Source organism: Bos mutus, chromosome 13 (assembly GCF_027580195.1).
Source record: "Bos mutus isolate GX-2022 chromosome 13, NWIPB_WYAK_1.1, whole genome shotgun sequence".
Taxonomy (NCBI): Eukaryota; Metazoa; Chordata; class Mammalia; order Artiodactyla; family Bovidae; genus Bos; species Bos mutus.
In genome coordinates this window covers 15,443,166-15,471,066 of record NC_091629.1, presented here as the reverse complement: position 1 = coordinate 15,471,066, position 27,901 = coordinate 15,443,166, and the positions used below count along the sequence as shown (strand labels likewise).

Below are 27,901 nucleotides of genomic sequence, written 5' to 3'. Positions count from 1 at the left end.
AATTAAAATTTATACAATTTTCACACAACAGTAGGATACAAATTCTATTCAAGTTCCCGTAGACTATAAACTAGGAGACACTGGAACATTTCCAGGGTGTTATAATTATTACAATATTACTAATTCTAGAAGGAAGATCTAGATTTATCTGTCTGCTCTAGAGTCAAATTAAGCTGGCTAATGAAAAAAAAAAACCCATTGATTTTGAAAAATTCCATTAGTACCATATATATTTCATAATTAACTTTCAAAATAACATCATCACATAGTTCCCCATTCTATGCTTTCTTGCATGATATAATTTGGCTAATTCCATCAGAGTGAAAATCGGGGAAATTCCATGGCAGGATTATTATTGCTCATTATTTTGGACCCAGAATCCATTCTGTCTCAGTCCCATTTGTCAAGAGCCTGCCTTGATACATCTCTCTGTGTTTCTCGATTTGGATGCAGGATTATCTGCTCTGACTGTGTTTTGTCAAGGCTTTAATGTGAACCTCCACATGCCTACTTCCACTTGACACTCACACCTTAAACGGAACGGATGGAAAGTACCTGTGCTGTCCCCGGGTGACTCAACTCTGGGAAGAATGGAAGGAGACATTCAATTGTTTGTCAGTGTTTGTGAAGTGGGCCAGGCGAGCAATCCCCAAACAAGGGAACTCTTATCTTTGGGGCGGCGGCGGGGTCTGTGCGGTAGCCTTGGGTAGCAGTAAATGCCAAAAAGCCCTCACCATTTAGATCTCACATCCTGGTTCTCCCACTGACAGAGGACGGCTGAGCAACTCTTGTATTCTGGTGCCTGGTGCTATCAGCATGGGAGGGGAGAGTCAGCTAAGGTCCAATCCTGCTGAAGCCCGGATAGAAGGGCCTAGGACCTTGTATGTGCACATGATCACTGAGGTTCCTCCCGAATAACGGGCTTTTCCGTGAAAAGATAATTTCATGTACGTTTCCACTGATCTTTTGATTTTTTATTCAATTCAGGTAGAATGGAATTCACTGGAAGTGGAGTCATTCTGTAAATGGTTACTGAGCACCTCCAGTCTCGGAACTGGAGATACAATGGCACGTAACGCAGACAAGCCCTCTGACTTCTTGGCGCTCACATGACAGACAACACATGTGTAATCAAAGAAATAGAACAATTTCAAAGAGGCATAAAGTAGGGAGATGGGATGGAGATGAAATAGGCTGGAGGATTCTTATGGGCTTCCTAGTTGTGCTAGTGATGAAGAAGCCACCTGCCAACGCAGGAGACACAAGAGATGCAGGTTCCATCCCTGAGTTGGAAAGAGCCCCTGGAGGAGGAAATGGGAACCCACTCCAGTGTTCTTGCCTGGGAATCCCATGGACAGAGGAGCCTGGCGGCCTATCCTCCGTGAGATTGCAAAAGAGTCAGACAAGACTTAGTGAGTAAACAACAACAACAAAAGGCTATTACACCTCAGGTATCTGCAAAGGCCTTCCCAAGGAACCAGCATTTGAGCTGAGACTCAAATTATGAGGAGTAGTTGGACTCACTGAGATCTGGGGGATCAGGGACAGGCCCTTGACAGCTAACAGCTTAAGGAGACCCACAGAGAGAATCACAGAAGGAATCCTGATCAGAAGCACACGTATCTTTTATTTACCCCAAAGACAAAGGGACAGTATTTCCTACTGTCCTCTCCAAATCTAATTATCCAATGCTTTCTGGTTGCCATGCTCTAATATTACAGAGAGGCGTATTATAATTTCAAGGGTGTTTTGTTTGGTGACACAGATTTGAGAGTTAAAATTCTTTAAATATACAAGAGTTGCTTAAAATAAGAATTAAACTGAAAAATGCTGTTAGAGCTAACTTCCATACTTTCGCCAGTTCACAGGTGGGAATAGCTTCTGTAAGGTAACCATTGCGAAGGGGTGAACTTTGGTCCCTTTCTCAGGCCCCCAAATGTTGCACGTGGAAGTTATCTGTGAGTCATTTGATCGACCAAACGCTGCACAAAATGTTCTTGAGCACTGATAAGTTTAGAGACGGCTGCCTGTCCTCCAGCCCCTGAGAAGTATAATTGTTCTGAGGATGCATGTTTAAAAAAGAAGAAAACAGAGATGGGATCAACGTGATGAGCATTTGTGGGCTTGGAATCCAGGATCCGGACTGTCTTCTGACTTTCCATTGGAAGTGCTGCTTCTCCTCCAGCAGTCTGGGTGGTCATATGGGCTCATCTCATCCCCCAGAGGGGGACCGTGGTTTATGACCAATCAGGGGTGCATCCATGATTCAAGTCAGTCGAATTAGTGAACCCTGGGACTTCTGCTGAAGTAACTGGGAAAGAGATGAATCCAACGGAAGAGGTAACCGACAGCCCAGATTTGCTGGAAACCACCATGTGAAGCCATTCCTGAGACGCAGAGACATGACTGTGCCAACAAAGCCCCGTCTAGTCTAGGCTGTGGTTTTTCCAGTGGTCGTGTATGGATGTGAGAGCTGGACCATAAAGGACGCTGAGTGCCGAAGAATTAATGCTTTTAAACTGTTGTTGGAGAAGACTCTTGAGAGTCCCTTGGACTGCCAGGAGATCCAACCAGTCCATTGTAAAGGAAATCAACCCTGAATATTCATTGGAAGGACTGACGCTGAAGCTGAAGCTCCAATACTTTGGCTACCTAATGCAAGGAAAAGATTGATTCATTGGAATCAGTTCACCTGATTCATTGGAAAAGACCCTGATGCTGGGAAAGATTGAAAGCAGGAGGAGAAGGGAACAACAGAGGATGAGATGGTTGGATGGCATCACTGACTCGATGGACATGAGTCTGAGCAAGCTCCAGGAGTTGGTGATGGACAGAGAGGCCTGGCGTGCTGCAGTCCATGTGGTCACAAAGAGTTGGACATGACTGAGCAACTGAACTGAACAGGATTGAACCACGTAGATGGGGCTTCCCAGATGGCTCAGTGGAAGGAATCTGGCTGCAGTGCAGGAGATTCAGTTTCAATCCCTGGGTGGGGAAGATCCCCTGGAGAAGAGCTTGGCAACCTATTCCAATATTCTTGCCTGGAAAATGCCATGAACAGAGAAGTCTAGTGGGCTACAATCAATGGGCTCACAAAGAGTCACACATGACCGAGCAGGAACACACACCCACCATGTAGATAGAGAAGGTGCCCTAAGGGCAAAGCCAACTCAGGAAAGCAGAGCTAAGTGGAGGTGTGAGAAAGAGAGCGTCAAGCCTTGGTGGCATCACCTGGGACCATCCACCCCTGACAACACACCCCTTGTGCTTGCTAATTCCATTCTGACCTGGGTTTCCCCTCCTGCTAGCGCACTCATGGTAAACATTATGTTGCTATCAGCAAGTTAATAGTAAGAAAAGTCATCGGTAACTAGGAAAGGAATTAATCTTTCTGGCCTGGAGCAGTTCAGGAAAACACAGTCATGCATGGACAGAGTGTGTGCGCGCTCAGTCGCATCCGACTTTTTTCAACCCCGTGGACTGGAGCCTGCCAGGCTCCTCTGTCCATGGGATTTCCCAGGCAAGAACACTGGAGTGAGTTGCCATTTCCTCCTCCAGGGATCTTCCCAACTGGGATGGAACCCGAGTCTCCTGCACTGGCAGGCGGATTCTTCACCGCTGAGACGTTGTTGCAACGTGGGCTCGGGATCGGGCCTGCCTGGGCCTTTGTTTTATCACTTTTCAGCTGTGTGAGACTTTCTGAAAATCCAGTTCCCTAATCTACTAGAAAAAAAGTCATCACCAGGGAATATGTGATCCTACTGCATGTGTGATCAGACTGCACCCAAGCAGAGCCCGTGGGGCCTCCCTGGGTGGGGGATAGGCCTCCCCACGTCCTCTGCTTCAGCTCCTCCGGGAAGTATCGAGGTAACAGTATCTGATGCACACTTTCTGAGTTGTTTTGCAGGTGTGAAACCTCCTCCACCCCAGTGGAAGATGTTAACTACTTGAGGACCTTGAGCACAAAGCCCCAGGCCTCCTGGAGCTGAAGGACTGATAAAGTTAACCCCTGTGACACCGCCTGTTCCCTCCCATCAGCCAGTCGGAGAGCCGTGTACAAGCTGATCACGTATCCTGTGACCCCCTCCCCTCACCACCGCCCCCCCCATCACCTGGCTTTTAAAAATGCTTTGCCAAAACTCTTTGCAGAGCTTGGAGATTTTTAGGGCTTGAGGCTCTTGTCTCCTTGCCTGGCCCTGCAGTAAACCCTCCTCTGCTTCAGATTCCAGGGTTTCATTTCTAGTGTGAACATCACGTCCAGTGCACACTCACAGTTTTACCCTTTCTTTTATCAAAATCAGCTCTCAGAAAGGAATCTGGTGGGGCTTATTGATTTCATTCTGAATTGGTTTCTCCCACAAGTGTCTTCTCAAGGGAAGCCCTTTCTCTAATTGTGAAATCTCAGCTAAGGGGATTTGAGGCATTCCTAGAAGGCCACAGGGCGTTTTCAGAGGCAGAAGACTCTCTACTCACAGAATTCAATGAGAATTGAATGTAGCAGCACCAGAATGTAGAAACATTAGATTCACACTTGGAAAGCTATCTGAAGGTATGGGAGTGGAGGGAAAATACTTTTTATTGAAATACATAGGTGCTTTATGGGGTGGACAAGAGGACCCATCCCTCCCACCACCATGACCAACTCCCACCCTCCCAACATACACATACACACACCCTGCTCTGAGACTTGTGATGGTGGTTCGTCATTAACAGTGTCTCCCTGGTGGGCTGGGAGTGTCTGTCCATTCACTTTTACTTATACAATATACAACACTCACAATCAGTTCATCTCGCCAACATAAATTAATATATTATTCTCATGCCCGAGCTTGTGACTTGATTTCAAAACCACTTGAGTCACAAAGAGAGGTCCTCAGGTGCTTCTTCCACGTAAGTGACTCAGACATTTTGCTATTCAACAACATGGTTAGTCCACAGGGCTACCGACGCTTTATGAAATCTCAAGTCCGGAGTCTAAAGCGTGAAATGAGTAGTTAATAAAATAGCTTTCTTCTAAAATGAAAATGTGTGCATTATTAGACTGTCAAAATCCTTGTCTTCCTCTTAGAGGAGAAATGTAATCATTTGGAAAATAGACCTGGGCATCAGATATACACGTGTGTGTGCTAAGTCGCTTCAGTTGTGGCTGACTCTTGGTTGGCAATGCTACGGACTGCAGCCCCCCAGAGTCTTCTGTCCGTGGGATCTTGCAGGCAAGAACACTGGAGTGGGTTTCCATGCCCTCCTCCAGGAGGCCTTCCCAGCCCAAGGATCAAACCTATGTCTGTTCAGTCTCCTGCGTGGGCAGGCGGCTTCCTTACTGCTGGCACCCTAAGTATACACATGTTCCCTCCTTCCTTTGTTACATTTTAAACAGAATTGCTGTAGCACTTCCTGGAGATAAAGATACTCCTTTAGAATTAAGGTCTTTGGAGAAGGAGTCTCACGAAAATCGTTAACTTACTGAACCCATTACAACCCAAGGGAAAGTGAAAGCGTCTAACAGGTGGGAACATGATCTGGGCGATTCAGCAACCCAGGGACAGGAAGAGCACATTCCTGTCGCGTAAACAGTGTTATCCTCGACGGGGCAGGAGTGGGAAGTCCCACCTAGGAACACCTGAACCGGGAGCAGGCACTTCCTGCCCCCGAGCCCCTTCCAACGCCCCGAGGCAGCCGCTGCCTTCTGCTCCCGGTTCAGGGGAGCCAGCCTGGGCGGCAGTTCCGGCCTGGTGCTTGGCAAGCCTCTGAAGCAGTAGAGAGGCCTCTCTGAAAAACGTAAGTGAGGAATATTGTAACTATTAGCAAGTAAGTATCAAGGATGTGGGGCTTTCCTCGTGGCTCTGGTGCTTGGTGCTTGGCAAGCCTCTGAAGCAGTAGAGAGGCCTCTCTGAAAAACTAAGTGAGGAATATTGTAACTATTAGCAAGTAAGTATCAAGGATTTGGGGCTTTCCTCCTGGCTCAGTGGTAAAGAATACGCCTGCCAATGCAGGAGACGTGGGTCCTGTCCCTGGGTGGGGAAGATCCCCTGGAGAGGGGCATGGCAACTCACTCCAGTGTTCTTGCCTGGGAAATCCCACTGACAGAGGAGCCTGGCGGGCTACAGTCCAGGGGGTCGCAGAGTCAGAGGTGACTTACCGACTAAACAACAGCTCCATGAAGGATTTTGGCGGTCCTGTGCAGATGCGGTGGCCGTGTCCAGGCACTCAGGTCTGAAGGCTGTAAGCAGGGGTGGGAGCGTCCTGTGCGACAAGCTGAGACTCCTAGGAGCCACAGAATACTCGGCATTCAGGATTAAACCAGAGTATACATCAACAGTTGTTGACGGCTGATGCTAAGATTATACTGGTGGTCCCTTCGAAGCCACTTCCTGGAGACACATGCACCCACCCCCTACCCCACCCCCGAAGCCATCGGCCTGCCCACCCCTTCCATTCCCTGCCCTGGAACGGATCTGCACTTCTGCAATTGGGCTCCGGAGGTTCTAGTAATTTTTCCGCATGAGAAAAAGTAATTACTAGAATCAAACTCACCATAGGCAGCACTTAGACTGTGAAAGGTACCCAGGAAAGGATCCTGATGAAATAAACAGGATGACTCCTTGCCTGGACTGGAAGCCCTGTGAGGACCGCTGCCATGGTGTTTTTTAGCCAACATAGGCCTGAAACTTAGCACAGGGTTTGACCCCATAGATGACATCCGGGGTCACACGTGATCTGGGCAGTCACACAGTGCCCCTCGTTCAGAAGATCCCCACACTTGGTTCAGTGCTCTGCTGTTGCCATATTAAAATGTTTAATAATGTTTTTTAACTGTTTATTTTGTATTGGAGTACAGCCGATTAACAACCTTGTGACAGTTTCAGGTGGACAGCAAAACGAGTCTGTCGTACACATGGACGTGTGTCTCCCCCAGACCCCCTCCCATCTAGGCTGCCACATAACGCTGAACAGAGTGTCCTGTGCTGGGCAGGGGGTCCTTGCTGGTTATCCCGTGCGCACATGTCCATCCTAAACGCCCTACCTACCCCTTCCCTCATTCTGCTCCTCCTGGCAACCACAAGTTCATTCTCTAAGTCTGTGAGTCTCTTTCCGTTTTGTAAGTTCATTTGTTACAGTTAATTAACAGGACCTACAGTATAGCACATAACTCTGCTCAGTGTTGGAGAAGGCAATGGCACCCCACTCCAATACTCTTGCCTGGAAAATCCCATGGACAGAGAAGCCTGGTAGGCTGCAGTCCATGGGGTTGTAAAGAGTCGGACACGACTGAGCGACTTCACTTTCACTTTTCACTTTCATGCATTGGAGAGGGAAATGGCAACCCACTCCAGAGTTCTTGCCTGGAGAATCCCAGGGATGGGGGAGCCTGATGAGCTGCCGTCTATAGGGTTGCCCAGAGTTGGGCACGACTGAAGCGACTTAGCAGCAGCAGCAGCAGCTGCTCAGTGTTGTGTGGCAGCCTGGACGGGAGCAACGTTTGGGGGAGAATCGATACGTGTCACCTGGAAATTTCCCCGAATGTAGGGAAAAGTATTCAGGAGATATTAGGTGGTCACAGATATGTAAGGTGTCCCGTCTCCATCACAGAACAGATCTTTTTATGAGCAGCATCTGCGTGAAGAAGCTGCTGGATTTAGTATGAAGTGCAACCCAGGTTCTGGGTGAATTCTTGTGGAATGAATCACACTCAGGAATCTATGTTTTAATTTGAAGATATGCTGTGACTGCTCCTGATAACAAGTTCTGACTCTTTTCTCCATATATTGCTGTAAGCACAAAACCTTGAAACAGTTTCTTTCATGGTCTATTTTACAGAAACCTTCAACCAGTGTACATTCTGGAGGGGTTTGGAGAAATGTTAACACTTTTTTTCCAAGTAAAAACTAAGTTGAGAATTCAAACTGAAGAGAGAGGATTACCTTTTGGCCAGGAAACAGAGAGGTTTCCTTGCTTTTGTGCAATCCTGCTTTGTGGAGTGTCTACAGAACTTGGACTGTTCTGAGGGTTTGAAACTGAAAGTGGCTCAGTCGTGTCTGACTCTTTGTGACCCCATGGACTGTGACTACAGTTCATGAAATCATCCAGGCCAGAATACTGGACTGAGTAGGTTTTCCCTTGTCCCAGGAATTTTCCCAACCAGGGATCGAACTGGGGACCCCTGCATTTCAGGCGGATTCTTTACCAACTGAGCTATCAGGGAAGCCCTCCTGAGGGTTTCAAATAGGAAATAAAACCTCAGATTCTGAGGTCACAGCACCACCTGGTGGGAAAGGAAAACTATTCAGTCAGTGAGCCCACAGGATAGCCATCTGTGAGGGACATAGTAAAAGATCTACTAGCAAAAAAAAAGAGGGAATGGAAATCCTCTATGGACTCCTGTACATTGTTACTGAATGAATTCATGGGCAGATATATTGTATTATATGTTACTGCATGAATTCCTAAACACACAGTCACTCATTCATGTGTGTGTGAGTGTGTGTGTGTGTGTGCTGAATTACTCACTCATGTCTGACTCTTTGTGACTCTATGGACTGTAGCCCACCAGGGTCCTTTGTCCATGGGATTCTCCAGGCAAGAACACTGGAGTGGCTGCCATTTCCTCCTCCAGGGGATCGTCCCAACCCAGGGATTGAACCCGAGTCTCCTGCGTTGCAGGCGGATTCTTTACCATTGAGCCACCAGGGAAGCCCACTCACTCATACGCATGTTTATTTATTCATTAGCTAGTGGCTGCCAGGGGGGTCCCTGATGGCTCAGATGTAAAGAATCCACCTGCCAATGAGTAAATCACCACATGATCACAGAGGTTGAAAAGTGAAAGTGAAGTTGCTCAGTCGTGTCTGACTCTTTGAGACCCCACGGACTATACAGTCTGTGGAATTCTCCAGGCCAGAACACTGGAGTGGGTAGCCTTTCCCTTCTCCAGGGGATCTTCCCAACCCAGGGATCAAACCCAGGTCTCCTGCATCGCAGGTGGATTCTTCACCAGCTGAGCCACCAGGGATGTTGGACTGCTCTTTACCCCTCACTGTTCTTGTCCTCAAGGGAAATCTCCAAATTTTCCTTTTAAGTTTTAGAACTGGGAGCCTGGCACGGATGTTGCAGGTTTTGGAGGGCACTCATGCACAGACAGCTATGAAATGAGCTCCTTATTGCTTTGTGACAGAATCTAAATTAAGCTGGGACGTGTCTGGACAATTTTGTAGCTTACATGTCAATTCAAATAGAATTTCCCCACCCACCTCCACATGCTCGACATTCTATCCTTGTATCTTCCTCATGCACTTTTCATACTGGTAGTTACATAGTCTTTTATGATTTTTATGTGTTCTTGTTATAGCTATTAAAGCTGCATATTTAATAACACCTTCTAATATACTGTATAACGTATTTATATATTTTGAACATGGTCTGTCTCCCATTACTAGCTGAGACCTGGGTTTGATCCCTGTGTCAGGAAGATCCCCTGGAGAAGGGAATGGCAACCCACTCCAGTGTTCTTGCCTGGAGAATCCCGTGGACGGAGGAGCCTGGCGAGCTACAGTCCGTGGGGTCACAAAGAGTTGGATGCCACTGAGTGACTAACACTTTCACTTTTTCACTTCAAGCTGCATAAGGACAAGGAATTTTGTTTATTTTTTCAGGGCTGTAGCCCCCCTGCCTACCACTTGCCCATCTCGATCAGTTCTAGAGGCTTCACTGGCGACTCCAGCCAGACACAGCCTCTTCCTCGCCAGGACCCTCAGGTGGTCTCAGGGCTGAGCTCCAGGCACCCTGGTTGTGGTGATCTGTGTGTGCCAACTGTAGGCTCCCTGAAGCGAAGCGCCTGGTCGGATTCATCCTTCTTGTTGCAGTAGCATCTACAATGGGACAGATCGCAAACAAAGGTGCGCACAGACCCCTTCATTTACATCTGCTAGAACGGAGCCTGGGCGTGGCGAAGGCAATCTACCTGGAGGGCCTGACAGGTAGGCACACAGACGAGGCAGGCAGGGGCCTGCGTGTGCCCTGGACAAGGCCTGTGAGCTAAAGGGTCCGCGTCGGATCAGTACCAGCAGTGGCCAGCACGCAGGAATGGAGGCTGAGGGTCACCAGGACTCTGCTTTTACCAGCAAGAGCGAAATAAAAACTCGGTGATTATTATTAACTTTTTACTTTATATAGAATATAGCAGGTTAACAATATTGTGATCGTTTTAGGTGTACAGCAAAGTGATTCCGGTCACTCATCTCTTCTTTTTCAAATTCCTTGCCCATTCAGGTTGCTACGCAGTACCGAGAAGAGCTCTCTGCGCTGCGGCGGTGATTGGGTGGCCTCGGCCTGCGGTGGCGTGGAGCGAGGTTTGGGGTCCCAGCCAGAGATGGAGGCTGGTGGCTGTGGTGAAGGCACCAGTTCCTAGACCAGTGGTCAGTGATGAGGGCCCTGGACATTCGGCTTTGCAGAGAGGAATCTCTACAAAGACGGAAAGCAGAGAAGCAAGTCAAGTATTTATTAGGAGGGAAGAGAGTACATTCTGTGTGGACAGATGCAGGGGAGCTTCCGAGAGTCACGCCCTCGTGGCGGTTTGAGTCCCTTTCAGGGGGCACTTCTTCCAGGTTTTGGCCAGTCATCTTGGTTTGCCCGGTTCACAGTTCACGTTTGGTATATCTCAGGATCCTCCCACCTGTGCGCAGGCATCTCTTGGCCAAGATGGATTTTACTGAACAGTGTATGGGTAGAGAACATCCCTTGACTGACCCCTTGGCCTCCGAGGAGCTTCTCTGCGCATGTGTGGTGGGCCAGGTCTCCTGACCTGGAGAAGGAGAAATATGTGGTCTCGGCAGGCCCCCTCCCTTCCCTGTCCTGCTATTCTTATCTCGGCATTTCAGACCACAGGGAGTGAAGCTCCAACTGCTTTACCCCGGGGGCCCATCTTCCTCCTGCGTCAGCAGGGCCTTGCTGGTTATCCATTTTAAATCCAGCCGTGTGTCCCTGTCCATCCCAAACTCCTAACTACCTCTTCCTCTCATCCTTCCTCCACTAACCATAAGTTAGTTCTCTAAGTCTGTGAATCTGTTTCTGTAAAAACTGGAATATTGTTGAGTGAAATCTCCTGTTTCAAATGTTGGCTCAGTTAAAAAAAAAACAACACTGTATGGGTCAAAAAAGAACCCCAAACAAAGCATATCTTGCATCCGGTCACTGGGCGGCCAGTTTTCAGTCCAGTATAAGGATGTGTTCCTTCGTCCACTGGGGACAGTATTTTCAAGAGCTTATTAGGATTTTCCTTCCTGACCTAGAGTCTCTGATTGTCCCCATTGGGACCCTAGGTTTCCTTATTTTGTGGGTCCAACTAGATAGGGCCAGTCTCAAGCCAGAAGGAAAAAAAAAACCACAACAGAAACACAGGTAGGAAATACTCACTATCAAGGAGTATAATGGGGAGCCGAGGGGGAAAGGGATGGTGAGAAATGGAAGGAGAAAGACCTCTGAACCAGAGGTGGCCCATTCAGCACCAAGGTTGGGGGCCTGCCCGCTGCCCATCCACCCAGGTTAAGTGACACTCTCCCAAGCCTTGAGACCCTGTCCAACCCCGGTCTGCCCTGGCTCTCTGAACAGCCCTAGCTGATGCGTGATGACTGTTGGCTGCTGACCCAACAGTGCTCCCTTCTTCCTCTTCGTAGTGTTGAGAAGCCCGGGCTAGTTTTGTTTTCAGGAAGCCACATTTCCAGCCTCGAGGAATTCGTCATCACTGTTTAAGGTAATCATTAATCCTGTTGCTTTTGGCCAGTGATTGAAGTGGGTGTAGTGAAAATCGCTCAGTCATGTCTGACTCTTTCCGACCCCAGGGACTGTAGCCTGGCAGGCTCCTCTGTCCATGGGATTCTCCAGGCAAGAATACTGGAGTGGGTTGCCCTTCCCTTCTCCGGGGGATCTTCCTGACCCAGGGATTGAACCCTGGTCTCCTGCATCACAGGCAGATTCTTTACTGTCTGAGCCACCAGGGAAGCCCAGAGTGGGTGTAAGGCAGACATAAAGAAAGGGGGCTGGGAGAGTCTGGGAAATACCTCTCTCCTGGAGAGCGAGAGAAGGCAAGACGGAGAGCGAGAGAAGGCAAGACAGAGAGCGAGAAAGCACAGGACAGCAAGTCAGAGGAGGCCGGAGCACAGAGCTGCTCGCGGACCCCTTTCCTCTCTGCCTTTGCACCTCTCAGGTGAAGACTTGATGCCTGAGGGTGCAACTGTTGCAGGAAGGGGGTCCTCTTCCAGGGCCCGAAAGTGGGCTCTTGTCTAATGCTTGGAAAAGAAGTGTCCGAGGAGACACACGAGCTGACAGAGTAAGAGACTTTATGGGGAAGGGGCACCCCGGCAGAGAGCAGGAGGGTGAGGGGACCCAGGAGGACCGCTCTGCCATGCGGAAAGGTCAAGGACTGACAGAATATCCGGCTGGGAGCCGTGACTTCTGCTTCTGTCTGAATGTTTGGGGCCCCCACCCCCAAATTCATACCTTGAAATCCTAGGGCTCCTTGCCACGTGCTAAGAGGCGGGGTCTTGGGGGCGCAGCCCTCAGGAGGGCGGGGCCTCGGTGGAAGGGCTAGGTGCTCCTGTAAGGGACACCAGCGCGCTCCGCCCCCTTCCTCCCTGGGGGGGCACGGTGGAGGTGCTGGCTGTGAACCCGGAGGGCGGCCCTCAGCTGAGAACGCTGGTGTCCTGCTCTCAGACTTCCAGACTCCAGAGTGGTGAGACAGCTTCCTGTTGTTTATAAGCCGCCCTGTCTGGTGCGTTTTATTACAGAGGCCTGAACACAGGAAGAGGGTGACTCTGAGCTGCTGATCTAGCCCAGGCATTCCCTTCCTCCGTGAGAGACTGCCCCCCGCAAGTAATGCTTCCCATTCTCAATGCTGTTCACTCACTCAGTTGTGTCCCATTTTTTTCGACCCCATGGACTGCAGCACGCCAGGCCTCCCTGTCCATCACCATCTCCCCAAGCTTGCTCAAACTCATGTCCATTGAGTCAGTGGTGCCATCCAACCATCTCATCCTCTGTCGTCCCCTTCTTCTTCTGCCTTCAGTCTTTCCCACCATCACAGTCTTCTCCAATGAGTCAGTTCTTTGGATCAGGTGGCCAAAGTATTGGAGCTTCAGCATTAATCCTTCCAATGAATATTCAGAGTTGATTTCCTTTAAGATTGACTGGTTTGGTCTCCTTGCAGTGCAAGGGACTCTCAACAGTCTTCTCTAGCATCACAGTTCAAAAGCATCAGTTCTTTGGCGCTCAGTCTTCTTTATGGTCCAACTCACATATCCGTATATGACTACTGAAAAAACCATAGCTTTGACTATATGGACCTTTGTTGGCAAAGTGATGTCTCTGCTTTTTAATACGCTGTTTAGCTTTGTCATAGCTTTTCTTCCAAGGAGCAGGCATCTTAATTTCATGGCTGCAGTCACTGTCCGCAATGATTTTGAAGCCCAAGAAAATGAAGTCAGTTTCCATCTTCTCCTCACTTTCAATGGCCACCTCCAGAGAGCCCCTTCTGACCATCGTTCCTGCTCGTCTCTGTCTCAGCCCCGCACTTGTTCCACCCTTCTGCACCATCTGTGATGACTTTGCTTTCTTTTTTGAGGTGGACCATTTTTAAAGTCTTTATTGAATTTGTTACAATATTGCTTCTGTTTTATGTTTTGGTTTGAGGCATGTGGGATTTTAGCTGCCCGACCAGGGATCAAACCCCAAACCTCTTGCATTGGAAGGCAAAGTCTTAACCACTGGACCACCAGAGGAGTCCTGATACTGCACTTGTATCTTTTATCTCCCCCTCCACTGTTTCTGGAGCACCTTTAAATGTTGCTAATGAACTTTGACATGAATGAGTGTCGTTGATGGAGAGTCCAATACAGGACAGATCCTGTGAAGAGATTTAACACTGAAAAAACAAAAACTTCATTCAACAAATATATGCTGAGTGCGTATGAGCTGTGCACGGGGTGGACCCAGTGCAAAGAGCTTGGATCTGGAGCTGGGACCGCGACAGAGGGGCAGGGCATGTGGGGCTGAGTGCTGCGGTGGGGAAGCAGGGCTGCTGTAGGGCATCCTCGTCCCCTTCTCCCCCTGGAGGAGGGCATGGCAGCCTGCTCCAGTGTTCTTGCCTGGAGAATTCCGCGGACAGAGGAGCCTGGTGGCTACAGTCCATGGGGTTGCAAAGAGCTGGACACAACTGAAGCAACTTAGCCCAAATCCCCATTTCCCAAAGAGGAAACTGGGGCTATGAGAAATGACACTCGTCCAGAGCAATTCTCAAACTTGTCCCTGAGATTTTTTCAGGGGGTCTCCAGAGGGCCTCCTTTTTCTAACTTCATATCTATGTGAGATCAGGTTTTCTTCATCTGTGTCAATTAAACAACATATTGCTAGGAAGTGAGTAAAGAGGCAGGTGTGAGAACCTAAGCTTTCATTGCCAACTGTTAAAGAGATTTGCAAGAATGTATAACTATGACAGTCTTCTCAAGATTTTTTTTTCTCTTGGAAACTATGTTTCTTTTAAAGTGTTGCTTATGATAAATATGGAAGGGATCTTTTATTATTTTAAATTAACAAGTACATTCAAAAATTCTGTTTTAATTTCTAATGTGATAAGTATCGATGAATATAGAACAGAAGTTCTCCGGGGTCGTCAACGACTTTTGAGAGTGTAAAGACCCCAACATCCTCCCCCCGAAAAGGGACAGTGAAGACTCAAGAGGCACACGTGTGCGCGTATACAGTAAGCGCAGAATGAATGAAGCCCGGCAGGGCAGGCCCCTTCCCGCGCGTCGCCCCGCGCTCGTCAGGGAGGCGGCCCCGCGGCTCTGCGCGTCCGGGAGGCCGGTCTCCCGGACCCGCGCCCGCCGCCCCCTGCTGCCCGCCGCCCCCTGCTGCCCGCCGGCCCCTGCTGCCCGCCGCCCCCTGCTGCCCGCCGCCCCCTGCTGCCCGCCGCCCCCTGCTGCCCGCCGGCCCCCTGCTGCCCGCCGCCCCCTGCTGCCCGCCGGCCCCCTGCTGCCCGCCGGCCCCCTGCTGCCCGCCGCCCTCTGCTGCCCGCCGCCCGCGCCGCAGCCGCGCCGCCCGCGGTTTCTGTCGGCCCACAGGCGTGCCTGCCCCTTTAATTGGCGCGTACCAAGTCCTTCCCGGCTGCAGGTCCCCCCGAGCCCGGGCGCGAGGAGCCGCCGGCCGGAGGCCCGCGCGGGGGGATGTGGAGCCGGCGCTGCGTCCGCCGCGGGTCCGGGCCGAGGGCGAGCGAGGGCGGGCGCGGGGCCGCGGGTCCACTCGGCCGCCCTCCCCGCCTCGCGCCGTAGCGCAGTCCCAAGATGGCGGCCACCATGAAGAAGGCGGTGAGAGGGCTCGGCGGGCGGCGGGGGCCGGGGGCGACCGGGGGCGACCGGGGGCGGGGGCCGGGGGCCTCGGCGGGCTGGCGGCCGGGGGCCCGGGGCCAGGGGAGGTCGGGAAGCCGGGGCTCGGCGGGCGGGCGGCCGGGGCCGGGGGGCGGGCGGGGGATCGGCGGGCGGGCGGGCGGGCGGCCGGGGCCGGGGCCGGGGGGCGGGCGGCCGGGGGACAAGCAGGGGCTCGGCGGGCGGCCGGGGCCGGGGGTCGGAGTGGAGGGCCGGCGCAGGCAGCCGGGTTGGGGGCTCGGCGGCCGGGGCGGCTCCCTGCGCCGCGGGGTCCCCAGGCCCGGCCGCCCGCCCTGGAGGAGCAGGGTCCGCCCGACGGCGCCGAGGGCCCTGGAGAGGCCGGGGCCCCGCCTCGGGCTGTGGCCGGCGGGGCCGACTGCGGCCGGCGTGCAGCCAACCCTTGCGGCTTCACGCGGGGCCGCCGTCGTCCGCCGTCGCCCGGGGAGCCGAGGCCCAGGGCCGGTCGGCGCGCAGGGCCGGAGCCCGCAGCCCTGGCGCCCGTCCTCGCCCCGCAGGCCGGGCCGCCCGCGTGTCCCCTCTGCTCCCTCCAGTCTAGCCGGGGACAGACGGAGAAACAGAGCCGTCAGCGGCTTCCCGGTGACTCAGCTAATAAGCAGAACCCGAGTGCACGCCCAGGTTTAATTTAGTCTTTCCCCAAAGCCCACCTTTTATCCCACTAAGCAAACAAAGCGCCTGTTCAGGGCTTATCGCTCGGTCAGTCTACCGATGCTTGATACCGCATAGAAAGAAACGAACACGGAGAGGGGCAAGGCAGTGAGAGCATCTGATGTACTGAGGCGGTACTGTGCGCCGGTCTAAGCACATTCCACACGCTTTTTTAATCTCCTACTCCTTTTAGGGTCATGCTGCGTTTGTTTTTATTTTCCAAGTGAAGAACCTGAACCACAGACGCAAAGTTAGGGTTGAAATAAGTAAAGATGGAAGTTCTGCCTCCAGAGTCTCTGTGTTTAACTTCCATGGTGTCTGATGAGAGTCCGCTGCTGAAGGCATTGGCTCCGTAGGTTTTGTCTGCTTGCTTCAGTCCACTTCTGAGGCCGCATGGTAATGTGCTTCGATTGCTTTCGGCTCCACACCGCCTCACACCTTTAGCCACCTGCTCTTGGTGTAGGGTGACCAGTCTGTTCAGGGTTGCCCGAGACGGAGGGGTTGCTGAATCTGGGACAGCTCCAGGCAAACCAAGACGAGTCACTCGTTCTACTGGTCTGTCATCCACAAATTCTTGTTGGGCTCCAGAGTAGAGTTTAGGGCTTGGTGATTGAGAAGCTGAGCGAGATTCATCTGGCCTGTTCCCTGTTTATACTGAGCTCTCTGTCACTTACGACCTTTAACTCCACGGAAGATGGTAGTTGCAGTTCACCCTCTCTTGACAGATGTAGAAACTGAAGCCCCCCCAAAAATAAGCAAATATCGAGGAAATGGTCAAAGGATGATTTGAGCCCCTGGGCTTGATCGCAGAAGTTCTGATGAACAGCATTTTCCTTTCATTCATTTAACAGACTTTTTGAGTGTGGTCAGTGGCCTGGTTTCTGTTTTAGGTGACAGAGATAAGACTGATTAGCAGTAATGAAGTTCCTTTTTTCAGTTGGCCCTGGGGGGTTTCGTTGCTGAGCGGGCTTTTCTCTAGTTGCAGAGAACAGGGGCTGCTCTCTGTTGCAGCGCGTGGGCTTCTCATTGCCGTGGCTTCTTTCTTGTTGTGGAACATGTGCTCTAGAATGTTGGGCTTCAGTAGTCGCGCCCTGTGGTCTCAGTGGTTTTGGCTCCTGGGCTCCAGAGCACAGGCTCAGAAGTTGTGGCAAACGGGCTTAGTTGCTTCGAGGCATGTGGGATCTTCCTAGACCAGGGATCGAGCCTGTGTCTCCTGCATTGGCAGGCCGATTCTTTACCAATGAGCCACCTGGGAAGGCCTAGTAATGAAGTTTTTATCTCCTTTTCCCCGTAGCTTTGTAGAACTGACACCCTTGGGGAGAAGCAGGTGTTAATCAGCAGTTACACAGAAAGCTGTTAAATTTGCAACTCTGAGCAGAACTATGAAAGAAAGGGGCTTGTGAAGTGACGGCTGGAATAGGTGTGTCTTGAGGTCAGAGAAGGCTTTCCTGAGAAGATGTGGTCTGTCGGATTCTGTGAGGAGGGCAAGAGGAGGTTGGGAGTGCCTCCTGCAGAGGCCTGGGTGCATTCAGTGAAAGGATGGCCAGGAGGGAGGGCATTGGGCGGGAGCAGACTGAGCCGTGATGGCAGAGGGCTCTTGGAGGGGAAGGTGGCAGCCCACACACAGGCTCTTCATCTCAGGAAGGCTCTCACAGGCGCAGTATCTTCCTGTAGGTGTTTCTGGCACTGTGGACAGTTTCTAAGAGGCTAGCGACATGTGCGTCTTCCTCTCTGCTGACTCTCGGAGAAGACAGATGCGTGCCACATGGGTGAGAGCAAAATATCGTAGGACGGCCCTTGGAGTTTAAGAAGAGCTCTTTGCAGTCTGGAGTGCTTTACACTGAGTATTTGTAACATCCACTGGGTCATGACTTTTTATGGTGAGAAGTTAAGATGAGATGACGATTCGGTCTTAACATCTCCAAAGTTCTCCTTTCTCAGACCTGGTTCTTGGCCTGGGTGGAGGCTACAGTCTGATTTTTGTTTATACATCCTGAGGACAAATGTCTCCTCCTCAGAGAAGCCACCTTTGACATTTCAAAGAAGCCCTCCAACACTTCCACCCCTTAAACTGTTTTGCTTTCACCATCACACGTATCACTGTCTAGCAAAAATCTTGCTTTTTACCTAGTTCCTCTAGTAGAATGTAAGCTTGCCAGTACTCACAACGGGGGACTCACATTACCCTGTTGCTAAGTCATGTTCGTCTCTTTGAGACCCCATGGACTGTAGCCCACCAGGCTCCTCTGCCCATGGGATTTCCCAGGCAAGAATACCGGAGTGGATTGCCATTTCCTACTCCAGGGGATCTTCCTGACCCAGGGATGGAACCCAGGTCTGCTTTGGCAGGTGGATTCTTTACCACTGAGGCTCCAGGGAAGCCCTCCTTGCTCTTAGGAGATGCTGAATTAATTAATGACTGTTCATATGAAAGATGAAAAAAAAAATAAAACAAAATTTTGTATTCTAAAAACTGGATAGATAACCTTTAATAAACAAAAATTAAAGCAGATTAAAATTAGCCAGAGTTTCCCTCTAGGACTTCTAGAACCCTAGGGGCCGAGCTGTGAGTTCAGCCTGCTGGTGATAGGTCCCAGACTCAGTGCGAGCATGACTGAGGATGGGTCCCTTCTTCCCGGGATCCCGGGAGAGGCTGATGCTCCTGGCAAGGGTGCAAGGGGATTTTAATTTTCACCTGAAATCTTGAGCAGTCACATTTCTCTTAGGCCCAGCAGGATTTCCTTCTAGATCTGGGTCTGTTTTTTGTAATGATTTTTGGCAAACATTGTTCAGAAAATAAAGCAGTTAGCTGTCATTTATGGACAGGTGACTCCATCCCCAGGCCTTCTGCTAGGTGCTCATTATTAGCACTTCTGGAAGGTGGGCATTTTACAGATGACAAAGCTGAGGTGGCTTCAGAGAACTGAAAAGGGCGCCCATGGTTTGTGTCTGTTGGTTTTGCATCCACTCTTGCTCTTTCTGCCACTCTGTGCTGCCTCCAATACTAGGAAAGTCTCCTTCCTCCTTGAGTTATTTTGGCTTCGTGAACGGTAGTAACTACATCTGGCTTTTCTCCTAACCTTTCAGGGCATGAGTCCTTTTAAGAACGGATGAAAGCCACGAAGACCCTTCCACAAGAATGCACACATAACATACCGCATGTCATACACGGTGCCGGGGAGTACATGGGCCTCTCGCAGTCTGCACTCCCAGTTTAGAATTACTCCCTCCCTGCCAAAACGGGGCCTCCAGCAGCAAAGGAGTATTCTGGATCAGTGAGATGAAAACAGAAGCTGCAGTCAGGGAAGCTGCTGACTTGTCTCTTTCCACCGTGGGTCAGGCAGCAGGTGCTGGCCTCACAGCCGGGCTTCAGCCCTTAACCCCACGGAGAAAGCCACCGTTACAGAAGTGAACGCTCGGGTCCAGTGTGCTGGGGGCTGCTGTTCGGTGAGGCTACAGCAGGAACCACCTGCTTTGGGAAGACAGAAGGCAGGTGGCCAGACTCTGAAGCTTTTCAGAAAGCCCTCGTCAGTGAGTCTGAGCGAACCTGCTTCAGATGCAGCCTCAGAAAGTGTGTTAAGCCTCAGCTGTGTTCCAGGTGAACCCTGTGCGGGGTTTCCCGGGGATTAGCCTGTGAAAGCCTTCCCGTGACAGGTGATCTGTAAATACAAGTTCAGGCTTTTAAAGATTCAGTATTTAAATTCAGCAGGAGCGGAGAGTCTAGAATTCTCTGTTCCCTGTTGGCTTAGAGAGTTAAAACTTGTTTGTTTGTTTGTTTTTAATTTAAACTTATTTATTTTTAATTGGAAGATAATTGCTTTACAATATTGTGATGGTTTCTGCGATACATCAACATGAATCACCCACAGGTACACACATGTCTCCTCCTGCTTGAAACCTCCTTCCCCCCTCCCATCCCATCCCACCCCTCTAGGTTGTCACAGAGCCCCGGGTGTGAGCTCCCTGCGTCACACAGCAAATTCCCTCTGGCTGTCTAATTGTATATACGGTAGGGAGTTGAGACTTCTTCTGCGGGGAGATGACTTGAATGCCAACATATCTGTGTATGGACTTCGTTTTACCTTCTATATTGTATAGCTCAGTGTTTCCCAACCTCCGTATTCATAAAAGTTATGCACCAGGTTGAACATTCAAAGCTATATGTATATCCCATTGTAAAGGACTTTTTTCCAAGATATCTACTTGGTCTCTGAAGAGGCTGATGCGTGTTTACTGGGCGATGGGAGCCTGGGTCAGGGGAGGGCTGAGTTCTAGGAGTCGGCGTGTCTGTCCTGACCGCTAAGCTCCCTACTGCTTGAGACAACAGGTTGCCTGTCAAATGAAAGAAATAAAAGTCACTGGTCATAAGAGACCAGGTGAAAAGACAGGGTGTGGCGTGCTTATTGTGAACCATCACTGTTCCTGGAAACAGAGCCCCAGTGGTCCTCGTTGAAGCCAAGTCTCTTTCCTCCTTTAAGGTGTAGCCATGTGCCTGGTTCCTGTCTGTTAAGTGAGGGGAACTCTAAGCACTAAAAACCTGTTATTTAACAGATTGTTTAAAAATATGTGGTCCCTCATTAATCACCTGACTATCCTCCAATATAAAATAAAATTAAAACTTTTTATTTAATAAAAAAAGAGAGACAAGTGAAAAGGGGAAGGAAGCAAAACCAAACATGTTCCCTTTGAAGCTCTAAAGCCACGGACTTCCTGCTCCTTCTAGATGCGTGTGATGCATGTTTAAAACACACACTTATACACACACTTCTGCCTTTAATTTCTGAGTGCTCGCGGGTCTCTCCGGCTCTGGAGCCAGACTGCTGGGGTCGACACCAAGCCCTGCCGCTTGCTCACTGTGTGGCTTTGGGCAGATTCCTGGACCTCTCTGTGCCACGCTTTCTGTAGAATGGTGGTGCTAATGATCCTGTTACTAAGGCCGACTGGAGGATCGGCAGCACTAATCAAGTACTGAGAAAGCCCTTGGTACACAGTGAGCGCTCAGGACATGTTGCTGTTCAGTCACTCAGTCCTGGCTGACTCTGCCACCCCATGGACTCACCAGGCTCCTCTATCCATGGGATTTCCCAGGCAAGAAGAATGCCATCTCCTTCTCCAGTAAACGTTAGCTGTTACTAATATGATTTCATACTTTGTCATGTAAGCTGTTTAATTTTATTTACCGATTTAACCACATGAATCACATCTGTTCAGTTCAGTCGCTCAGTTGTGACTCTTTGCAACCCCATGGACTGCAGCATGCCAGGCCTCCCTGTCCATCACCAACTCCTGGAGTTTACTCAGACTCATGTCCGTTGAGTCGGTGACACCATCCAACCATCTCATCCTCTGTCGTCCCCTTCTCCTCCCACCTTCAGTCTTTCCCAGCATCAGGGTCTTTTCCAGTGAGTCAGTTCTTTGCATCAGGTGGCCAAAGTATTGGAGTTTCAGCTTCAGCATCAGTCCTTCCAATGAATATTAAGGGTTGATTTCCTTTAGGATTCACTGGTTGAATCTCCTTGCAGTCCAAGGGACTCTCAAGAGTCTTCTCCACCACCACAGTTCAAAAGCATCAATTCTTTGGCACTCAGCTTTCTTTATAGTCCAACTCTCAACCACTGGAAAAACCATAGCCTTGACTAGACGGACCTTTGTTGACAAAGTAATGTCTCTGCTTTTTAATTTGCTGTCTAGGTTGGTCATAACTTTCCTTCCAAGGAGTAAGCGTCTTTTAATTTCATGGCTGCAGTCACCATCTGCAGTGATTTTGGAGCCCAAAAAATAAAGTCTGACACTGTTTCCACTGTTTTCCCATCTATTTCCCATGAAGTGATGGGACCAGATGCCATGATCTTCGTTTTCTGAATGTTGAGCTTTAAGCCAACATTTTCACTCTCCTCTTTCACTTTCATCAAGAGGCTTTTGAGTTCCTCTTCACTTTCTGCCATAAGGGTGGTGTCATCTGCATATCTGAGGTTATTGATATTTCTCCCAGCAATCTTGATTCCAGCTTGTGCTTCTTCCAGCCCAGCATTTCTCATGATGTACTCTGCATACAAGTTAAATAAGCAGGGTGACAATATACAGCCTTGACGTATTCCTTTCCCTATTTGGAACCAGTCTGTTGTTCCGTGTCCAGTTCTAACTGTTGCTTCCTGACCTGCATACAGATTTCTCAGGAAGCAGGTCAGGTGGTCTGGTATTCCCATCTCTTGAAGAATTTTCCACAGTTTGTTGTGATCCACACAGTCAAAGGCTTTGGCATAGTCAGTAAAGCAGAAATAGATGTTTTTCTGGAACTCTCTTGCTTTTTCCATGATCCCGCAGATGTTGGCAATTTGATCTGTGGTTCTTCTGCCTTTTCTAAAACATCTGGAGGTTCACGGTTCACATATCGCTGAAGCCTGGCTTGAAGAATTTTGAGCATTACTTTACTAGCGTGTGAGATGAGTGCAATTGTGTGGTAGTTTGTGCATTCTTTGGCATTGCCTTTCTTTAGGATTGGCCTGGAGAAGGAAATGGCACCCCACTCCAGTACTCTTGCCTGGAAAATCCCATGGACGGAGAAGCCTGGTAGGCTACAGTTGATGGGGTCACAAAACTTGGACATGACTGAGTGACTTCACTTCACTTCTTTGAGATTGGAATGAAAACTGACCCTTTCCAGTCATGTGGCTGAGTTCTCCAAATTTGCTGCCATATTGAGTTCAGCACTTTGACAGCATAATCTTTTAGGATTTGAAATAACTCAACTGGAATTCTATCACCTCCACTAGCTTTGTTCGTAGTGATGCTTTCTAAGGCCCAGTTGACTTCTCATTCCAGGATGTCTGGCTATAGGTGAGTGATCACACCATGGTGATTATCTGGGTCGTGAAGATTTTTTTTGTGTAGTTCTTCTGTGTATTCTTGCCACCTCTTAATATCTTTTGCTTCTGTTAGGTCCATACCATTTCTGTTCTTTATTGAGCCCATCTTTGCATGAAATGTTCCCTTGGTATCTCTCATTTTTTTGAAAAGATCTCTAGTCTTTCCCATTCTGTTGTTTTCCTCTATTTCTTTTCATTGATCACTGAGGAAGGCTTTCTTACCTCTCCTTGCTGTACTTTGGAACTCGGCATTCAGTTTTTTTCATTTTACGGTGAATTACACCTTATTCACAGAGAAGGCAATGGCACCCCACTCCAGTACTCTTGCCTGGAAAATCCCAGGGACGGGGGAGCCTGGTGGGCTGCCGTCTGTGGGGTCGCACAGAGTGGAACACGACTGAAGCGACTCAGCAACAGCAGCAGCACCTTATTCACAGTGAAGCCACGTAAGTGCCACGCTGAAGCGAACGTAAACCTTCACTGTGCGGCTGCGGTCACTGAGATGCATCGTGGCCTCCTGCCAGTGCACCAGCTGGGTTAGAAATTGCGGAAGTGAGCGAGCTCAGCCTGGCGCTCTGTGACAGCCTGGAGGCGGGGTGGGGAGGTGGGGGAGAGGTTCACGGGGAGGGACCCCTGCATACTTGGGGCTGATACAAGTTGTACAGCAGAAAGCAGCACGACCATGTAAAGCAGTTGTTCAGCCACTAAAGCGTGTCCGACTAAAGCCACCCCACGAACTGCAGCACGCCAGGCTTCCCTGTCCTTCAGCTATCTCCCAGAGTTTGCTCAGACTCTTGTCCATTGAGATTGTTGGAACCATGTCATCTTCTGTTGTCCCCTTTTCTTGCCCTCAATCTTTCCCAGCATCAGGGTCTTTTCTATTGAGTCAGCTCTTCGCATCAGGTGGCCAACATAAAGCAAGTATCTTCCAATTAAAAATAAATTCTAAGAAATTATGGAAGTGGTCAAACTTCTGATAGCCTCAATAAGCTTGAGCAAGTTTTAGCTCTTAGAGAATAAACTAGTCTGAGGCATTTACCAAAATCAACTAGCACATCGCTTTTGCTCCCTGGATTATCTTGATGAAAGAATGTTCCAGCTTGAGAAATTCTGCTCCAGGTCAAAAGGTGACTAACTTGATCCAGGATTTATTCTCAATTGTTGTTTATATTTGAAATGTTTTTGCTGATTAGGCATTCCATAGCATATCAGGTGGAGAAGGCGATGGCACCCCTTCGCGATGGGGTCGCGAAGAGTCGGACGAGACTGAGCAACTTTCCTTTCACTTTTCACTTTCATTCATTGGAGAAGGAAATGGCGACCCACTCCAGTGTTCTTGCCTGGAGAATCCCAGGGACGGGGGAGCCTGGTGGGCTGCCGTCTATGGGGTCGCACAGAGTCGGACACCACTGAAGCGACTTAGCAGCAGCAGCGTGTCAGGAGAGGCTCTGGGTCTAATGAGGAACCTTCAGCTCGGTAGGGTCTGTGTCTGTGACAGTCTCCACCTCTTGTGATCCTGGACTCTGAGGACAAGCAGTTTATCGAGATGTTTCAGAGTTATGCTAAAAGCTAACCTCTAACCTCTCCATTCAGATTAATTCTACAAAACATTTCAATGCTTTCTCAGGCTGCAGAAGATGTCAATGTTACTTTTGAGGATCAACAAAAGATAAACAAATTTGCACGGAATACAAGTAGAATCACAGAGCTGAAGGAAGAAATAGAAGTAAAAAAGGTATTGAAACTGGATGTTATTTAAGAAACATGAAAGCTCTTCCCACCGTGGATGTTCATAACTGAACTCAGTCATGTGTGACGGTAACGCTCTTGGGTTCCCCATTGTGCGTCATGTAATACACTCCAGTTAGTTTAAGCAGAAGATGTTAGTTGAGGGAGGTGGGTGTGGGCTGATTGTTGAGGGGCGTGCCCTCTGGCTGAGGGTCGAGGAGCAGCTCCCAGAGCCTCGGCGCAGAGGCCTGGGCCGGTGATGGGGCTGCTGCTTCACCGCTGACACAGAGCTGGCCGGTGCCCTCCTCGGGGAGGACTCTGCCCCGCAGTCCTTGGGACTCTGGGCCGCTGCCCACCCCTGGCCTGCATGTCAGAGCCCACTTCTCATGGCAGCTCGCCTGGACTGAAGGCCAGGTCAAGTGTCTTTGATTACGGGAATTTATGTCATTATTTGCTTGCATCAAGCAGAGCTGAGAAAGGTGAGTTTGTGTTCGTGTTTTTATTCTGCTAGTGGAAGGCAGAATTCCCAAGGTGAGAAGCGAAGTAGGAGACCTTCCGAGCGGCCGTGGCTACCCCCACGGTGCACTCCCGGGGCCGTGGAGCGGTCTGGGGCTGTCCAGAGGGCAGTGTGCCAGTGGGCTCCTGTGTGCTTCCGTGGGAAGTGCTGTCTAAAAAACGTGAGACCCTCTTATTTTAGTGTGATAATTCCTTTGTGAAAGGGTCTCTTAGAGCGTGGGTGTCCCAAATGACAAGTGGGTTTTACCCTCTATTCGAGAATTTTGAGTGCATTTTTCATTGCTGCTCACTTCTGATATACAGAAACAACTCCAGAATTTAGAAGATGCCTGTGAGGACATCATGCTTGCAGATGACGACTGCTTAATGATACCTTATCAGATTGGCGATGTTTTCATTAGTCATTCTCAAGAAGAAACACAAGAAATGTTAGAAGAAGCCAAGGTATGTTGAAATCTCTCCCTGGAGGGTGAAGTTTACCTCTTAAATTAGGGTTTTATGTCATTATAAAGAATGTGTAACTATAGGTGTAGGGAAAAGAAGGGATGCTAGCTAACATTTCATGGATCCTTCCGATGTCCGAGGTCTTCTCTGAATGCTTGTAAACATGATTTTGTTTAATCTCAAGGATGACTCTGTGGCATATTTGTGGGAATCCCAGTTTAGAGTTGAAGAAGAACAGAGTCTTAGGTTATGGGACTCACCCAGAGTGACAAAGGGGATGATCCCTGAGCCCAGAAGCTGTGGCCTAAATTAATAGTTTTCAGAAAGTACAGAATATCGTAAAACAGAAAACGACGACCACTCGTAGCCCCACCACCCAGAGTTAATCGTCCGTGGCAGACAGTTTCATATATTTCTTTCATGTTCTCTTCCTCTGGGTATTTTTGCGTCACATTTTGGCCAGTTCACATCCTAGTGGGAGTACTTTATTGTTCCACTCAGTGTTCATTTATCCAGCAGGTCTTCTCCAGGAGCCTGTTGGGGCCACATGTGCATTAAAAGCATCACTTTTGACGGCCGTTCAGTGTCGTGTTAGAGGACTTTGATTCAGCTCACTGTCCTCTCCTAACAGTAATTTGTTTTCACTGTTTTTCTGTAGGAATATTGTGGTGAACATTCTTATTAAATCTTTGTTCACCTTTAGGAAGTTTCTTTAAGGAAACAATCAGAGAAGTGTAATTACTGGGTCAGAATATGGATTCATTGACAACATTTGGGCTTGTTAAAAATTCAGGTTATTGAGTCCAGCGCCAAGAATTCCTTATTCGTGAGGCCTGGAGGGGCGCCCCGGTGACCTGGGGGCCCCCCTTTGAAAACCACTGGCTAGATTTCTAACATGTTAACATTGCTGATACTAGACATTCTTCTTTTATTCCAGATGTTAACGGGTATGTGTATTATTTGTGTGATTCCATTTTTTCTTTGTCATATTTAGGAAAAATCCTTTTGACCCTGGCCAGGAAGGGATTTCTGACATTCCATGCATTTTGTGTGGCAAAGCTTCTCTGTCATAAATGAGACTCATTACGGCTCTTTCAGAGTCTGACTCCAGGGGCCTCATAGTTAGGAAACCTGCCAGATTTTGATAAGTTGTTACTCTTAATTATTGGTGGGAGTGTGAATTTTTATAATTTCCTCTAGTTCCATAGTTATTTTTGTGGGAAGTTGAAAGAGGCTGTGTCAGAAGGCAGGCCCATGGTAAACTGTTTACCTAAAATGTTTATATATCATTCTTTCTTTATTGGGATATGATCATTTATTTTATCTTACTCTGTTCTTTTAAGTCAGCCAGAACTGAGAAAAGCCTGACTTATTCTATAATAAGCAAATACAGATCATGCCCACATTCAGACTTTTGGTTTAGATTTAATTATCAGTATTATTTAGCTGCCTGTCCAAGTTTAGGAAGTGTTTGACCTAAAATCCTTCCCAGATGTTACTTCATCCTTCATCCACAGATGCTCAGAAATCATCCAATTGAATAGAATCAATTTAAACTAATCTTTTTTTTTTTTTGGCAGAAAAATTTGCAAGAAGAAATTGACGCCTTAGAATCCAGAGTGGAATCAATTCAGCGGGTGTTAGCAGATTTGAAAGTTCAGTTATATGCAAAATTCGGGAGTAACATAAACCTTGAAGCTGATGAAAGTTAAACATTTTATAAAATTTTTTTTAATTTGTTTAATAAACTTGAATATTGTTTAAAATGATAATTTCCCTTCTTCAAATGAAATGGAAAGCAAAACTTTTTTTAAATTTTTCATTTATTTAACGGAAACTTGCCTATTTTCATGTCTTGCTTATTTATTTTATATTTTTAAAAGAAGACAGTATTCATCTATGTATTTTGCATAACAGTTATATCAACTGTAGGGGCTTCATGTCATGTTATTAAAATCAGTTAAGCAGTCTTTCATGTTTCTGTATTGTCATTTAGAATATTTGTGCCATTTTTACTCCCAAGAAGATTCTAACGGTTACGCGCGTCACGCTGTTCATCTGTGTCTATTTCAGTTGCCGCTTTGAGATGATGAAACCACTGCTTCCATCCCGTGTATGTCTGTCTCTTTTCACTCACTTCCCAGCTGACACTTTGTTGTGTACTAAAACATATGTGTGCTTTATTTAAACATGTGCAGTATATATTACATCTTAGCATATATACTTCTTACATATATTGGTTTAAGAGTCCAGATGACGCAGAAACAAGTT

At 48.8% G+C, this 27,901-nt stretch overlaps 1 protein-coding gene across 1 annotated transcript; it reads left to right on the top strand.

Annotated features, from left to right (window-relative positions):
- The first annotated feature begins 15,045 nt into the window (after positions 1 to 15,045).
- PFDN4 (prefoldin subunit 4) lies at positions 15,046 to 27,600 on the top strand. The gene is made up of 4 exons (XM_070381001.1): positions 15,046 to 15,353; positions 24,570 to 24,677; positions 25,490 to 25,630; positions 27,211 to 27,600. The coding sequence occupies exons 1-4, from the start codon at positions 15,330 to 15,332 to the stop codon at positions 27,340 to 27,342; spliced, it is 405 nt and encodes a 134-aa protein (XP_070237102.1). The 5' UTR covers positions 15,046 to 15,329; the 3' UTR covers positions 27,343 to 27,600.
- Positions 27,601 to 27,901: the final 301 nt, after the last annotated feature.

Bases quoted from the DNA above. Each gene is read 5' to 3' on its own strand.
- PFDN4 (XM_070381001.1), top strand. From the start codon at position 15,330: ATGGCGGCCACCATGAAGAAGGCG. The intron at 15,354-24,569 runs GTGAGAGGGCTC...ATGCTTTCTCAG, and splicing joins CGGCCACCATGAAGAAGGCG to GCTGCAGAAGATGTCAATGT. The intron at 25,631-27,210 runs GTATGTTGAAAT...TTTTTTTGGCAG, and splicing joins AAATGTTAGAAGAAGCCAAG to AAAAATTTGCAAGAAGAAAT.